General features: G+C 40.7%; 1 protein-coding gene across 7 annotated transcripts in view; it reads left to right on the top strand.

Moving 5' to 3' along the window:
• The window catches only part of TACC1 (transforming, acidic coiled-coil containing protein 1), a 102194-nt gene that overhangs the window by 47844 nt on the left and 36803 nt on the right, over positions 1–17547 (top strand). For 3 of the 7 annotated variants that reach the window (XM_012724857.1, XM_004682257.2, XM_012724858.1), the window contains exons 1-2: positions 20–372; positions 1373–1488. The exons of 1 other annotated variant lie outside the window; for it this stretch is intronic. In XM_012724857.1, coding sequence (XP_012580311.1) covers positions 212–372; positions 1373–1488 — 277 coding nt within the window. In that variant the 5' untranslated portion in view covers positions 20–211. Of the gene's footprint in view, positions 1–19; positions 373–1372; positions 1489–17547 lie in introns of those variants that run through there. 3 more of the 7 variants (XM_012724854.1, XM_012724855.1, XM_012724856.1) reach the window with 2 other exon arrangements.

The raw sequence follows: 17547 nt of genomic DNA on the forward strand, positions 1-17547 counted from the left end.
GGCCGCGCCTTTTGGGCAGGAGGACGGGAGGAAACGGCGCTGCCCGCCGCCCGAGAGGAAGCGCTCCACCCGGGCCCCCGACGGCGCCCGCTTAACCACATCCGCGCCTCGGCTTCTGACGCTTCCAGGCGCCTGTCACCGGTTCCCTCCATTTTGAAAGGGAAAAAAGGCTCTCCCCCTTCCCCACCTCCTAGGCGCGGGAGCCGGAGGAATGGCGTTCAGCTCTTGGCAGATCCTGTCCCCCGTGCAGTGGGCGAAATGGACGTGGTCTGCGGTGCGCGGCGGGGGCGCCGGAGAGGACGAGGCCGGAGGGCCCGAGGGCGACCCCGAGGAGGAGGACTCGCAAGCCGAGACCAAATCCTTGAGTTTCAGGCAAGTACACGCATCCCAGCGGTGATGCAGTCGTGCTGCCATCCATCCATCTGCGGCTCATTCTGTGTGCGTGTGTGCTCGCCCACCCGCGTAACCATTTTCATGGCAATGTTGCGTGGCTGCCCTTAACCAGGTCCCCGCTGTGCATTCGAAAGTTCAGAATGTTCTGCCTTCCCGTGTGTTTTGTGGCCCCCAGTTGCGGTGTGAGCTTTCGGAACCTACCCAGAATCTGCAGTCTCTCCGCATCCCCATCCGCCGTGGTCGTTTTCGTGAAGCTTTGCTCCTTCCGTCCCCTAAACACACACACACACACAATGTCATGGGTCATACCCGGTGGGACTTAGGGCCCTCCCTGTAGGAAAGAAGTCTCTCTCAGGGGCTCTTCCCCTACCACCACCCCACCATCCCCCGTCCCCGACTGTGTCCCGAAAAATGCAGCCTCGGTAAAGAAGGTCGTGTGATGACAGGCCCCTGGCAGCTGGTGAGAAATGGTGGTCTCTGCTGAGCTGTCACCCGTATGATTGCGAAAGGCAGGTGACAGCATTCTCAGCCTCGGGCCGAGTCTGTACACCCAGGTAGAGAAGTCTCCTGAAGAAAAGGCATCGAGGCGAAATTTGCCTTGCGTATTTTAGGGGGAGAGGGACAATGTTAATTTTTAAGCCTCTGGGAAGCGGCTCCTTAAAAGGGCTCTGATAAGAAAAGGAGTCTGTTGGAAAGCGCTTTTTTTCCGAGTGTCAGAGGGAAGGATGACCTCAAAATAAATGGTGCTGAAGAAAGACACTGGAGGATGGAGATTTCAGGGAGAGAGGCTGGCAGACAGAAGCCCGAGGAGGACACTAATAGAAAATGCGCTGCAGCTCTGCCGGCCAATCCGTGCTGAGACTCGTGGGTTGTAAAGTTAGGACAAATGCTGGACTTCAGTCTTTGCAGATACATAGGTTATAAAGGGTGTCGGAAATACCGTTGAAAGTGGTAATTCCTCATTTTTCCCCCTTGGCAGCTCGGATTCTGAAGGTAATTTTGAGACCCCTGAAGCAGAAACTCCCATCAGATCTCCTCTCAAGGAATCCTGTAATTCATCACTAGGATCGACACCACCGGGGGCCAAAACCCAAGGTAAAGTAAGATTTTTCCTTTTCTGTCTCTTTTGTTTAATGTTTTGGAAATGTAAATGAGGGGAGGCAGTTATGACTTAAGGCTATTTAAAAGGACTTGTCTTTTAGGTAAAACTGAGAAAGAGCAGTTTTTAAGGTCCTGGCCTATTTGAAATGTTTGTTCGTTTTGGGATGTGACTCCTAGAGGCTTTCTTCCTTGAGTAGTCTGCACCTTGGCTGTCTAAGATTATCTTTACCTAATATTCCTGCTGGGCCCTTGCTTCTCCTGAGAGTCCTCCTCCTCCTCTCCTGCCCTCCGAAAAATTGTATAGTAATGCAGAGGTGAGGTTATGTTTAGATTTGGCTTCACTAATTTCTCAAGCCAAATTGCTTTTGACAGGTGTTGCTGGAGACAAAAATTATAGGTAAGGGTTTACTTTCTTTAGATAAGGAGGAATCTTAAAAGGTTATTTCAAAATTACCTCTCCTTCCAGGCAAAGGTGGTGGTGAGTCCCTCAGTCTACCTTAGAAATCATGCCAGAGAGACTCCTTGCCCCTCAGTGCCCAACCTTGAATCTGCCCTTCATTTACAGGAACTTCTGCTGTTCCACTTAATTAGTAGAAACCTTTTTTGTCACACGGCCAGTTTTGAGTTAACTTTCACCTGTCCTGATAGAATGCACTTACTCAATCAATAAATAGAATGTACTGTGATTCAGCAGTGAAGAAGTCCTGAGCTCATGGAGCTAACTATAAATTTGTCTTTTAGGGTTGAGCAAAATGTAGGTGTCAACTTGTGTTAGGTATTACAGAGAGTTATAAAAACAGGAGAAGAAGGAGTAGGGTGTTGGGGTAAGGATAGGAGAATAGGAGATGTGGAATGGGAATTAGGGGGACCTTACTGAAAAGGAATCTTGAGCAAATTGAAGGAATAAACCTTCCCACACTCCTGGGTGGGAACCCTTCCCGCTGAGTGAATAGCATCTGCAGAGGTCTTAGAGAGGATCAACTGATGACAGGGTGAGGCCCTGCAGTGGGAGCGTCATGGTCTGATAGAGGCCAGAGGCTGGAGTGGAGTGACTAGGTGGCTGATTGAAGTCAGCCAGATAAGGAGAGGTCTTGAATTTATTGTGAGGATGCTTTATTTTGTTTTGTTTTGTTTTGTTTTCCTCAATGACATAGGAAGCCATCAGAGAAGGGTGTGTTAACTTCCCCAGGCTACCTTAAGAAAGTGCTGGGTGACTTAACAGAGCCCAGAGACTTAAAATAACAGAAATTTATTGTCTCACAGTTTTAGAGGCTAGAAATCTGAAATTAAAGTGTTGACAGGACCATGTTCCTTCCAGTGCATCATCCTTTCTTTTACTTCTACCTTCTGGTGGTTGTTATTAACTCTTGGTGTTCTTGGTTTGTGGCAGCATAACTCCAATCTCTGCCTCCTTCTTCACATGGCCTTTTTGTATGTCTCCATGCCTTCATACAGCTTTTACATAAGGACACCGAGACACTGCATTTAGGAGCCATCACACATTAAGTGTGATAAGTGTGACATTATCTTACATTGATGACATCTGCAAAGAAATTTTTCCCCAGTAAGGCCACATTTGTGTAATAGGGGAGTTAGAACTTTAACTTATCCCTCTGAAGCATACAGTTCAATCCACAGCTGAAGCCTTTGATCATGCTATCATTTCCTTTTTTAAAGTCTTAATTGTCTGCTTTATGGAGAAGGGACTTTAGGATGGATGCCCTCTATACATGGGTTTCCATTCCACCATCTCTCACTGTCAACGTCCAACTTTCCAATAGAAGCTGGCTGCCAGCTGTCCATTCACCTAAATTTTGCATCATATATGTTTTTCCCCTCTTAACAATTACTGTATTTTATTGCTTAGTTAGTTCTTCATAGGTTGCCTAGGAAGTCATTTTCTCTAGTGATAGAATGCATGACAGAGCTGCGATTACTGGTAAAATGATTTCAACTTTTGTGATTTGTCTTTCAATTGTGTGCGTCCCCTGAAGAGAATTCAGCCCTGCCTGCTTTTTATCATTGTTTTAAGCAGAGATGGCATGGAAACAGGCAGTGTAAATATTGGAGAACTTATGTGTGCATACTACTTTGTAGCACTCTCAGTGACAAAAGATGCCTCCTGTTCTTCATGGCTTCCCTTTTTCGTCTCTCCAATTTGGCACATCAGAAGGGAGATTTGAAAGTCTGACATAAATGTTTTGTAGCCTTCCCATCAAATTTAAATAAAGCTCACAAGATATTTTAAGCAGCAATTTGAAAGCCTCTTTGAATTGCTCTCAGCTTGGGTACCCCTTCCTTATCATTATCAGTCAGTAGAATGATTCATTCTTACAAATTCATTACTAATTGAATAGAGCCTGTATGACCTAGGTCTCCAAAGCTGTTGAGACCCAATTGTTTGGTCCTTCCTATGCAGCTCATTATTGTAAGTTTTGTTATCTTCTAGTGGACTCTCTCCTTTTCTTTCTAGAGGTTTTCCTTTTAGAGAGGCACAGACCATAGCAGTTCTATAAAGTCATTTGTGATTACAGGCCATTTGTATGGTGGAAGTGGGGGTTCACAGTCTAGGAAAGAACCACTATATATTATGATATCCCTTACTTTAGGATCCTAAAAGATAGAATGACTGCTTACCACCCTGTGAGTACCTGTGTTCTTGGACTTCCCTCTCACCAACATCTAGAACCAGGACAGTCCTGTTCATGACCTAACTATATATACACAGTAATATATATTTGTAAATGTGAAAATACAAACCAAGTATTTTCTAAGTAGGAAGAATATCAGTATTTAGACCTTTTTTTTTTTTTAAGAAAAAAAAAAAAGTATTTGTTTACACATACAAGATTTGGGGTGGGGGTGAGAGGATTTACCAAAGGGGTGGGGAGAGAGGTGAGAGGATTCACCAGAGACAGAGTAGGGAGCAGAACAGGCAGACTGACTGAAATACTCTACTGGACCTCTCTGGTGGCACAACGGTTAAGGATGCATCACTGCAAGCCAGCCACTGCGGCTTTAGTACCAGTTCAATCTCCAGCCCTGGAGGTGACCCACAAGGCATGGCAGACCTTTCCTGACCCGCCTGCTGTTCCCCTCAGCAGTGTACTTCATTGTGTACTTCATTGATCTGCCTGTTCTACTCTGCTTGTTCTCTAGTGAAGCCTCTCACCACCCCTGCACCTCTGGCCTGTACCCAGTTCTCTATGTATAAATAAATAAATCTTTAAAAAAAAAAAAAAAAGAAGAAAGAAAGAAAGAAATACACTGCTGAGGGGAGCAGCAGGTGGTTCAGTAATGGTCTGCTGTGCCATGTGGGGATCAAACTTGTGGCTGCAGATAGCGTCATAGTGTTGCGCTGTAACCTGTTGCGCCACCAGGGAGGAGCCCTCAGTAGTTACACATTTTTTGAGAATCATTTTATGTCAAAATTTACTTTCTTGGCTCAGGATGAGTCCATTTCTCCAAAAATTGTTGATTATTTTGCTTCTGATAAGGTCAGTCTTTCTTATTTCTGTGGCTCTGGGAGTTGGTGGTATAGTAGTTACAGATTATATAACACTGTAACTTCCAGAGGGATGATTTATGATTATTTATGATTATGATTATTTATGTAAGCTCCAATCAGTTTGGAGCTTACATAGTAAAAGAGCTGTCTTTCTCATAGATAATGGTCCTTAAGTGTGTTACGTCCCATATTATATGCCATCCTCCATCTAACTTTGTGAATTCAGGCAACATCTAAATTTTATTTTGAGATTAATTTTCTTTCTAATGGAAGGTTTTTAGGGACTTAGAATATCTGAACTCTGTAATTACTTTTTTGCCCTCCAAGTAATGTTTATGAGTTAAAATTGGTTTACACCATTATATTTGTTTTAGGGGTTATAGGTTCAGACCTTTACAAATTTATGTTTTCACTCCCTGCCCACCACCAAAACCCCGGTGATCCCCAACCATATTCCATATTCCCCCATTCCCACCCTGCCACTCTCCCCTTCTCTTTGCCTAGTTTTGCAATCAAATGTTTGTTTATAATAACTTCGTAAGACAGAATTGTGTGCCATTCCAGGGATTAAATGGTGGATGAGCTGGTGGATTTTTTTTTTTCAATGTCAAAAATAGAAACTTATTTCAGACTAACTGGTAAAATAAAACTATAGCCAACGAGGTTTCTTGAATATCAAAATAGTTTCCGTAATGTTTGGGTTGGTAGTTCTCTGCCTTCCCCCACAAAGGGTGTTTAAGCTGCTGCTGTTGCTGTTTTCCTCTTTCCTGGGAGATGTCTGTGAGGAGACATCACCTAGGTCAGGGTTTTTGTAAAGCTGAACTCTCAGATCCCTCTCATGTGTGTCTGTGTGTGTGCACAGGCTATGGATTGTGGGCTTGTCCACTGTTTTTTGCTATAAAAGTTGCAGTGGCTATCTTCTTGGTAAGGTCCTTCCTTCCACCCTCCTCCTCCCCATCCCCTCATTCTTTCCCCCTCACTCCTTTATTTTCTTGAGGCGGAATCCTAATTCTGCTCAGAAGCTCTCACTTGCCCTTCACAATACTGGCTGAACCTACCCACTCTGATATGTTAACTAATGCCTAAGGTATTTCAAAGACCTAGTATAGACATCCAGATATTAACTGCTGCAAACCTTGTGGGAATGCTGTACCGTTTTTTTGGTTAGTTTCTTTTGTAGCTGGATCAGGAGTCAGCAAACTGTGGCTCAGATATTGACTCTAGGCTGCCTTCATTTATAGTTCAGCCCCAGAGCTAAGAACTGGTTTTATATTGTTAAGTGGTTGAAAATTTTTTTTTGTAATGCGTAAAATTATGAGAATTCAGACTTTTGGGTCCATAAATAAAGTTTTGTTGTCCTGTTCATTTATCTAGGTGTTGTCTGTGACTGCTTTTACATTGCAGTACCACTGGGTACTTGGAAAAGAGCCTAAATGGCTGGCAAAAACCTAAAATGTATGCTGTCTGGCTCTTTACTGAAAAATTTTGCTGATCTAGAGCCTTACTTAATGACAGTCTTGTAATTTAGGATATTAGATTAAAAAAAAAGTCTAGGCTATATTCATTAACCAATGAGTGTGGGCATTGGTTGCCATTTTAGTAGGCCCCTTTGGTGAGGTAAAACTAGTGGTCTTGCTTGTAAAACGGACATGATGTATCACTCTATCACTCTGCCTGGGTTTTCAGTTGACCAAAAGATCTAAGGTATTACAAAAAAACGAAATTAAGAAAGAGTGAGGAGAACTTTTGTATCATTATTAATACAAGCACAGACATACCTGCTTTTAACTTTTGTCCAACGATTATGTGAATTTAATGTAAGTTTAGGTGTTTAAGAATTTGTAACTTGATTGTTGATATGATATACTGGTATATATCTTATGTCATTAATATATGTTGTATCATTGATAAGTTTTTTGGAATGTCTTAAACTGTATATATATAACCTAGAAAGGAGATCTTATTAAAGTCAGTCTTAGATTTTCAATTTTGAGACATTGAGTTACATGTATAAGCAAATACTATGCAAACATTTTCTTTGGGTACATATTGAAATGTTCCAGTTGAATCTACAAGTCTGGTTCTCCTAAGGTTTTAAATTAACATCCTATCCCTGCTTCTACCATACAGATTGCTTTATTAGAATTCCTAGAAATAATGGAGCTAATAATTCCATTTTATTCCACTAATAATATTTTTTTAAAGGTTTATTTTTGCATACAGAACTGGGGTACAGGCCAGAGGCTCAGGGGCGGTGAGAGGCTTCACCAGAGACAGAGTGGGGAACAGAACAGGCAGATCGACAAAGTACACTGCTGAGGGGAGCAGCGGGCGGGTCAGAGAGGTCTGCCACGCCATGTGGTCACCTCCAGGGCAGGCAGGAATCGAATTCATGTGGAAGCGGCTTTAGATTCTCAGTGCTGTGCTTTAACCCGCTGCGCCACAAGGGAGGGCCCACTAATAATATTTTGTGGCTCATTTCAGAACATCCCAGGCTACTGTTCTTATTTTTTTGTTATTTTTTTATTACTTTATATTAAGATATTTAAATCTTAAAAACTTCAGAACATGATATGGCTCCATTTTTTCTCGTATGTTTTTAACTCTCAACTTGGAGATTTTCCTAGTTAGTAAGTGGGATCAGAGCCACATTTCTTTGTTGCTCTGTTTAAATAAATGAGTGTAAATGAACCATGTAGCGAGCTCCTATACTTCAGTTTGGTGCTTCACCCAGAGCGTGTCTTCTACAAAAGCATGACAACTATAAACACAGCTTTTCCAGCAAAGACTTAAGAGTGCAGAACCACAGTGTTTGAATAAATAACAAAACAGGACAGATACAAAGTCTGCCTGCTGAGAGTAAATATTTTAGTGACTGTCAAAATGGTATTTTCCTTTAAAGGTGAATAATAAATTCAGGGCATTCTTAAGAAATATACATTGTAAAGACTTGCATGGTCATCAGGTAGAGCGTTATAGCTAAGCAGAAAAAGAGGGAGAGGGTGAGTTTTGCAATACTTCTGAATTATGTTGCCTCCACTTAGTGTTCCATCTAAAAAAATAGATGTGTTCTAAACCATTTTAACATTTAAAGAGTGACCATAGTGTCTTTTCAGGTGGCCAGTGATACTGTTCTTTGGAAGCCCTGGCAGTATAAACCATTTTGTCATAATCTCTTGAATTCACTTTAGTGTTAGGAAGATCATGGCTTATCCACCCAAAACAGCTGTCTCAGAGGGCATTTGATAACTGAATCACATAGATTCACCAGAGACAGAGCAGGGAGCAGAAACAGGCAGATCGACAAAGTACACTGCTGAGGGGAGACAGGAGAGGTCTGCTGTGCCATGTGGATAACCTCCAGGGCAGGGATCGAACTCACACTGAAGCCGCTGTGGCCAGCTTGCAGTGCTGCAGCCTAACCCGTTGCGCTACCAGAGAGGGCCCCCGAAAGGACTTGCTTTTAAGTTAGAGATTTTACTGTCACCTTTGCCCGTACAGAAAATTAATCTTATGCGCTCACACAAACATCAAATCTCCAGAGATTAGACTAGTGATGACCAAATTCACAAAGTGGAAATAACTATATAGATTATTTCATTAATTCATAACTGAAAAATTTAATTTGACAATTTGCTTGGCAGACACCTATATTCTTCTAGCCAGTCCAGAGGTCCGCATTCTTATGTTATTGTTAGAAATGCAATAGCTCTTCCCACTGGAACAGTCCCACGTGACAGATTACCAGCTTTCCATCTGTATTTATTAGATGTATTAGAAGCGACTAAGTTTTTCAGACTTTTTACAGACTGGGAAATCAAGGCCACTACCTTTAGTGCTAATAGTAGAGTCTTAAATGGAGCTTTCAGGATCACAGGTCCAGAACTCTTTGGAATATATTGTACATCTTGTTTTTCCTGGGAGTGTGTGCATCTTTTCTTCACTGAAAGAAGAGACTTACCGGTGGAAATAAAGGTTCTTAAAATGTTGCCAGGACAGAGTATGTAATGGGGGGAAGCATATTAAGTATCTTTTAAGCCAGTAATTTTTCTTTTCATCTTCCACATGTTTTAACTTGACACATACAAAGTAGGGAGTATTGAAATGTTTGTTAGGACTTTATTTTAATGCATTCAAGAGCTGGGGTGTAGGCCAGAGGTGGGAGTGGTGAGAGAATTCACTAGAGACAAAGTGGGGAACAGAACAGTATTTCAGATTGACTGACATACACTGCTGAGGGAGGCAGCAAAGTAAGACAGGAGATGTCTCCTGCACCTTGTGGGTCACCTTTCTAGGTGGGGATCAAGCTTGTGCTACAGTGGCTACTGGTAGTTTCTCAGTGCTGAAAATTAACCCCTTGAGCCAGTGGGGAGGCCCTAAAATGTATTTTAGGATTGTTTTGTAGCACAATTTACATAGAGAATGATGCAAAACTAGTAAAAAAAAAAAAAAAAGAAAAGAAAAGAAAAATCCCTGTGTAAGTAGTCCTATTAGATTAAAAATATTTCACTTCCTTGATGCTGAGCTTCAGCTTCTCAATGAGAAACAAAGAGGGAAGGGACATATTCAGAAATAGCTATTGCTTTTTCTCTCACCTGTGAGTCATATGTGGGTGAGAAGAGGAAAATGCATGGAGACATGTGCAACTTCCTGGCCTCTGCCTATTTTGGGGTAGGAAGAAAAGGTTTTAAGAGGCCTATATTTACCTATTGCTGCATAACAAATCATCCACAATTTATTAGCAGCTTAAGACAACAAAACATCTTCCATACTTTTCATAGATGTGCGTTTTGGAGCAGTTAGTTGCGTGGTCTGGCTTAGGACTACTTGTGAAGATGCAGTCATAATGTCGGCCAGGACTGGAAGCGGACTGGGATTAGACGATACACTCCTCAGTCCACTCATGCTAGCAAGTTAGTGTTAGTAACAGAGACAGGAGGCCTCAGTTTGCCAGCTCTCCACGGCATTGCTTGAGTGTTCTTCCAACGTGGCATCTGATGCCCAGAGTGATCCAAGAGCAAGATGATCAAGGTACTGCAGTGTTTATATGACAAAGCCTTGGGAGCCACACACTGTTATTTCTACAGCGTCCTTTTGGTTACAGAGGTCAGTTCAAGGACACGAATACCAGAAGTAGGACTTCCTGGGGCCATCTTGGAGACGGGCTACCACAAAATCCTTTTCTGCTTTGTGCTGGAAGGAAACTTACGCCAATAGGTATAGTCCAAAGACTACAACTATTTTTTTTAAAGGTTTATTTAATGCATACATAAATGCATAAGAGGAGCAGGGGCCTTAAGGAGCAGGGGTGGTGAGCAGAACAGGCAGATGGACAAAATACACTGCTGAGGCGAGCAGTGGGTGAGACAGGAGGGAGCCTGCTGTGCCATGTGGGTCACCATCCTGGCTGGGGATCAAACTTATGCTGAGGCAGCTGTGGCCAGCTTCATAGTTTTGTGCTTTAACTCATTGCACCACCAGGGAGAGCCCAAGACTAAGCTTTTTTTTTTTTTTTTTTTAATATTCTTCCTTTGAGACTTTCCACTGCCTCTCCACTCCATCCTGTTGCTGCTTTACTTGGGAATTGAGAAGCAAAAGGGGGCAGGAGACATGCCCCATGCTTCAACCACGGTCCCTGTCCTGCTGTTGAAGAGACCTCTCTGCCAGCTTACTGGGTGCTGTTGCTGTCTGGAGTGTCCTGTGCTGAACATTCTCCCTCCTTTTCTTTATCACTGCATCAGCTTCTCAGCTCTGTGTGGGTGGTTGCTGCTTTGTGAGAGAGGCAGTTGGTATTTTGAATTCTCCAGTAATTATTTTTGAAGCGATGCACGTTGTGGTTGTTTGGCAGCACCGGAGTGAAGTTACACAATTTCAGATCTCTGCAAAGGAATCCCATCTGTCAGCACTTGTTTCTCCTCTGGCTTTCCTGCTGCAGTAGTTTGGGGATGAAGGAGAAGACCTGTGGGGAGGGCCTTTCCTGACTTCTGTCTGAGGGGGTGGGGATTTCTAATTTGTTTGAAGTATAATCTCAAACAAATAATCTAGCTCCAAACTCATGAGTGAAAAGAAAAGTAATATTCATTGTAAGAGTAGCTTCTTCTTGGAGAAGGTGTTGACTTCCTGTGGTGAGAACTTCCAGATTACTGGACTCTGCCTCTTACTATGTGGTGGTCTTGGCCTTCAGAGGTTAGGGTTTGGGTCTCTTTTTATTATTTATTTATTTTAAAGATTTCATTTATTTTTGTGTAGAAGAACTGAGTGTAGGCCAGAGGTGGGGGGGGGAGGGTAGGAGATTCACCAGAGACAGAGTAGAGAGCAGAGCAGGCAGATTTACTGGAACACACTGCTCGATAGAAGCAGCAGACAAGATAACTGAGGCCATGTTGAGGCCTGCTGTGCCATGTGGGTTAGCTCCCTGGCCAGGATCAAATTCAGGCCATTAGCGTAATAGTGCAGATATTTAACCCCTAGGTCACCAGGGAAGCCCTTGGGTCTCTTTAAATGAAATGTCATGAAGTCTTAGTTTGGAAATTTGAAGTACTTTCTCCATCATCCTCACTACAAACTTTTGAGTTTATCAAGTGGCTTTCCGATGATTCTTTACCTTTGGAGTCTTACATTTTAGAGTGAGATTCTCTTAGAAGAACAATGTGTCACCCCCGTCTCTTAACAAAAGTCAGTCAATCTTGCATCTCCACCGCCCCCCCTTCCAACTTTCTTAACTCCTGGGTAATGTTTTTGATTTTGAAGGGAAGTAGGAAAGTTTTGAAGTTAGTGTGTTGTCTCAGTTCTGTCAGGGGTGTATGTGAGTGTTAATGTTGTTTTTCTGCTTTATGTAGTGAGGCATCTTGAAATTATGCCATATCTAAGGGGATGTTCTGCCTTTTCCTGCTTGACACTCACCCATTTGAAGTCTCTCTTATTCTCATGGTTCTGGGTGACCTGCAGCCCCTGTAGTTGCTAAGGAAATGTGAACTGTGCATCTCACACCATAGGTTCTACCCAGCATTCCTGGGAAGGGCTTTCTTATACTGTTAGTTTGGTGTTGCCTCCCTGGACAATACGTTGTGTCTGCTGCTCCATTTTTACGGCTGCCACCCTTGGTCAGTGGCTGAGAACATAACATATTAAATAAAATACATTTCAACTTTTGGGATGTCAAGGAACTGAGAACTTAAGAGATACGAAACTAAAAACCTCAAATGTGGACACTTGCCTAAATGCTTATATGTACCTTATTAACAATCTCCTTGGATCCTTTGTGCCCACTTGAGCACCAAGGGGTGTCTCAAATGCCAGAATCACACTTATTTCCCTCCTGAAGCCCTTGATTCAAACATGGGAGAGTCGGGAATGAGAGGGCCAGACTGAGATGTACCTTTAAAGGAGGAGGGGGGCTTCAAATGGAACAAGCCAAAAGGAGAGGGTGAGGCAAAGCTAAACAGGGTGAGGCAAAGCTAAACAGTATCACTACTTGATTGTACTTCTTTTCAGAATAAAAAACATGATCAAGTGAGAAGGGGGGTTCTCTATGTATCAGATGTTCGCTCAGCAGTGGGCACTGACAGACCGTGAACTCTGTGTTAGGTGCTGAGTTTTTGCCTTGGGGATCCCAAAGGGCGGTGCAGAAGGGCCCTTGCTGCAGAGCCAGTTAGAAGGAGCTAGATGCCTTGTATTTTCCAGGCTTTACGGCCTCCCTGACTTCCCCAGAAGTTTTAATAACTAATAGGTAGTTCTGGAAAGGGAATGTGTGAGGGAGGAACTAGAATAAGTCAAATGTTAAAAGTCAGAATAAAAAGAAAACTACCTCTACTCCAGCAAATAAAAAAAAACATCTTTGAGCTTGGTGATTGTCCTATCTCTGGGACAGTTCATATACTTAACTGTCTCATTGTAGGAGGAAGAGTGATATCATTTTTCCACCTTTCTGTAAATAGCATTTATCTAGCACTTTGTGGGCTTCCTCAAGAGAAATTCAAATTCCCAAATTGATGTGATGGTGAGACCTACCACCTCCCTCAAATGTGTGTCTCTACAAGTGACACACATAAGAAACTATTTAAAGCATTTTCTGAAATTTAAGTCTGTGGTGTGAACATTTCATTAGGAACTGAAGAACTTGCTCCTGGTCTGTTACTCTCTGAGCCTTGGCAGCTCATTCTCACTCTCCCCCTCCTCCTCCACTCTCCTTGAAATAGTCTTATTGACATCCAGCACTCATGACACACAGTGTATCCCTTTGAAGAATATAAAATGCAGTGGTTTTGCTTTTTTAACAGAGTTGCGCACCTATCAAGCCTCAATCTAACTTTTAGAACATTTTATCAACCCCCAAAGAAACTTGTACCCGTTATAGTGACCTCCCATTCCAACTGCCACTCTTAGGCAACTGGTAATCTACTTTGTGTCTCAACAGATTTACTTATTCTGGGCATTTCCTGTAAATGGAACCGTATGTAGTCTTTTGTGACTGACTCTGTTCTTACCATAACATCTTCAAGGTTCATCTGTGCTGTAGCTTGTGGCAGAAATTCATCCATTTTTTACTGATTAATATTTCACTATGTGGACACACCATATTTTATTTATCCATTCATTGGGTGATGGGTATTTGGGTTATTTCCACATTGGGGCTATTATGAATAATATAGCTGTGAACATTCCTGTTTAAGTTTATGTGTGGATATATGTCTTCATCTTTCTTGGGTGTATATTTACAGATGGAATTGCTGGGTCAGAGGTCACTTATATATTTCTGTGGAATTGTCAAGTTGGTTTTCATTTTACATTCCTGCAGCTCTCAAATTTTATTTATGTTCACCAGCACTTGTTAACTGCTTACTGATTGTAACCTTGTTAGTACATGTGAAGTAGAGTCTCACTGTGGTTTTGATTTGCGTTTCCTTGATGGTCTTGATGTTGAGCATCTTTTCATGTATTTGTTGCCTCTTTTATATTTCTTTAACAACAAGTTTATAACCAGTTATAACAGTACTTTATGTAATCTAGATACAAGTCCCTTATCAGATATGTGATTGTAAATGTTTTCTCCCATTCTGTAACTTGTCTTTATATTTTTAATGGTATTATCTGAAGTATAAATATTTTAAATTTTATTAATTAGCTTTATTTATTCTTTTGTCCCTTGTACCTTTGGTTGTTATATTTACGAAGGCTTTTTCTAACCCCCGTCACAAAGATTTACTCTTATATTTTCTTCCAAGAGTTTTATTGTTTGAGCTCTTACATTTAGTTCTGTGATTCATGTTGAGTTAATTTTTACATATGCTGTGAAATGGCCCACCTTGATCCCATGTCACTATCCTTTTGTTCCATTATCATTTGTTGAAAAGACAACATGGGTGAATTAATTTTGCACCCATGCCGAAAGTCAAGTGCTGATTGTTCTCAGCAAACCATACTTTGTACTTGCTACTTGGGACCTGAATGAAGAGTAGGCTCTTCCTTAAAGGCTGATTTCTGAATTTTGAATTCTGTTTTCATTTCCTTTTTGTCTTTCTTTAGTCAGTCTCACATTGTCTTCACTGTGGTAGCTTTGCAGTAAGTCTTCAAATTGTAACGTATGAAACTGCAACTTTGTTCCTTTTTTTTTTTTTTTTACTTTTTTCAAGTTTATTTTAGCTATTCTGGGTCCATTGCATTGCTAAATGAATTTTAAGAGCAGCTTGTTTATTTTTGTAAAGAAGAGAGCAGGGGTTTTGAAAGAGATGGTGTTCAGTCCATAGATAAATTTGGGGAATAGTGTGATCCCGTAATAAAATTTTCTATCTATGAATATGGGATGCCTTTTCATTTATTTTGATTTTCTTCAAATAGTGTTTTGTAGTTTTTTGTAGTGTAAGTTTTGTACTTCTTTTGTTAAAATTACTTTGAAATATTTTGTTCTTTGAAACTACTGTAAATGGAATATTTTAAAATATCTCTTGTTTTGGATTTATAATTGAAAATGTACAAAAGTAAAATTAATTTTTCACATTTTCATCTTGTATTCCAGAACTTTGTTGAATTTTAATTTTTTACCCCTATGTTAATACCTTTTCTTACTCTTGCTTAATAGCTTTGACTAGAACTTGTAGTACAGTTTTTAATAGAAGTGGCAAGAGCTGACATTCTTTTGCTCTTGCTCTTAGGATGAAACAGTAAAAAAAATTTTTTTTTTTTTTTAAGATTTATTTATGCTTACGGAACTGGGATACAGGCCAGAGGTGCGGCGGGGAGAGGATTCACCAGAGACAAAGTGGGGAGCAGAACAGGCAGATCAACAAAGTACACTGCTGATAGGAGTGGCGGGCAGATCAGGAGAGGTCTGCCACACCATGTGTGTCAGCTCCCTGGCTGGGGATCAAACTGGTGCTGCATTGGGTTTGGAGAGCTTCATAATGTAGTGCTTTAACCCGTTGTGCCACCAGGGAGAGCCCAAACTTTTACCAGTAACTATGATGTGTTAACTGCGGATTTTACACTGATTCCCTTTATCAAGTTGAGGGAATGTTCTTCCACTCCTGATTTGTTGCATTTGTTTGGGCTTTTTAATCATGAAAGGTTATTGAATTTTGTCAAATGCTTTTTCTGTGTATATTAAGATGACTGTGTGTTTTATCTCTTATTGACATGGTATGTTATACTAGTTGATTTTCATTCCTGGGATAAATTCCGCTTGTTCATGGTTTGCTGGTATTTTTGTGGGGTACTTTACATCCTTTTTTTTTTTTTAATGATTTATTTATTTAGGCATACATAACTGGGGTACAGACCAGAGGTGCAGGACCAGTGAGAGGACTCATCAGAGACAGAGTGGGGAGCACAGGTAGATTGATGAAGTACACTGCTGAGGGGAGCAGCGGGTGGGTCAGGAGAGGTCTGCTGTGCCATGTGGGTCACCTCTGGGCTGGTGATTGAACTCACACTGAAGCGGCTGCCGCTAACTTGTGTTGCTGCACCCTAATCTGCTGTGCCACCAGGGAGGGCCCATATACATTTTAGTAAGAGATACTTGTTTTTGGTGGTTGTTCCATCAAGATAATAGTAGCCTGATAGAATGAGTTGGGATATGCTTCTTCTTCATTTTTTTGAGAACACACAAATCTGGTCTGGGTTTTTTTATTTATTTCTAGTGTGGGAAGTTTTTAATGACTAACCCAACTCTTTACTTAGTTTAGATATATTCAGATTTTCTATTTTCTCTTAAGTCATTTTCAATTGTTTGTGTCCTTTGAAAAATTTGTTTTATCTAGCTTTTGTAACTTTTAGTACACAGTTACTCATAGTATTCTTTTCCTGTTTTTAAATGGAATTAATAAGCCCTGAGATGCCTTTTTCACAGGATCAATTTGAGAATCAATTAGCTAATGTTTCTGGAAGTCACATAAAAGTGTGAGTAAAGTATTTTATTTGTTCTTAATTCTTAATTCTAAAAAAATAACCAGGTTATTACTTTCTACATTTTATATAATTTAACATTTTGTACTACTGTCTTCCTTTGTGAGTTACATTTCAGGAGAGCGATTATTTTCCTTCTTCATCTTTCTTGGGTGTATATTTACAGATGGAATTGCTGGGTCAGAGGTCACTTATATATTTCTGTGGAATTGTCAAGTTGGTTTTCATTTTACATTCCTGCAGCTCTCAAATTTTATTTATGTTCACCAGCACTTGTTAACTGCTTACTGATTGTAACCTTGTTAGTACATGTGAAGTAGAGTCTCACTGTGGTTTTGATTTGCGTTTCCTTGATGGTCTTGATGTTGAGCATCTTTTCATGTATTTGTTGCCTCTTTTATATTTCTTTAACAACAAGTTTATAACCAGTTATAACAGTACTTTATGTAATCTAGATACAAGTCCCTTATCAGATATGTGATTGTAAATGTTTTCTCCCATTCTGTAACTTGTCTTTATATTTTTAATGGTATTATCTGAAGTATAAATATTTTAAATTTTATTAATTAGCTTTATTTATTCTTTTGTCCCTTGTACCTTTGGTTGTTATATTTACGAAGGCTTTTTCTAACCCCCGTCACAAAGATTTACTCTTATATTTTCTTCCAAGAGTTTTATTGTTTGAGCTCTTACATTTAGTTCTGTGATTCATGTTGAGTTAATTTTTACATATGCTGTGAAATGGCCCACCTTGATCCCATGTCACTATCCTTTTGTTCCATTATCATTTGTTGAAAAGACAACATGGGTGAATTAATTTTGCACCCATGCCGAAAGTCAAGTGCTGATTGTTCTCAGCAAACCATACTTTGTACTTGCTACTTGGGACCTGAATGAAGAGTAGGCTCTTCCTTAAAGGCTGATTTCTGAATTTTGAATTCTGTTTTCATTTCCTTTTTGTCTTTCTTTAGTCAGTCTCACATTGTCTTCACTGTGGTAGCTTTGCAGTAAGTCTTCAAATTGTAACGTATGAAACTGCAACTTTGTTCCTTTTTTTTTTTTTTTACTTTTTTCAAGTTTATTTTAGCTATTCTGGGTCCATTGCATTGCTAAATGAATTTTAAGAGCAGCTTGTTTATTTTTGT

The sequence above is a fragment of the Condylura cristata genome, unplaced genomic scaffold (assembly GCF_000260355.1).
Source record: "Condylura cristata isolate star-nosed mole 26May11 unplaced genomic scaffold, ConCri1.0 scaffold00014, whole genome shotgun sequence".
NCBI classification, from domain to species: domain Eukaryota; kingdom Metazoa; phylum Chordata; class Mammalia; order Eulipotyphla; family Talpidae; genus Condylura; species Condylura cristata.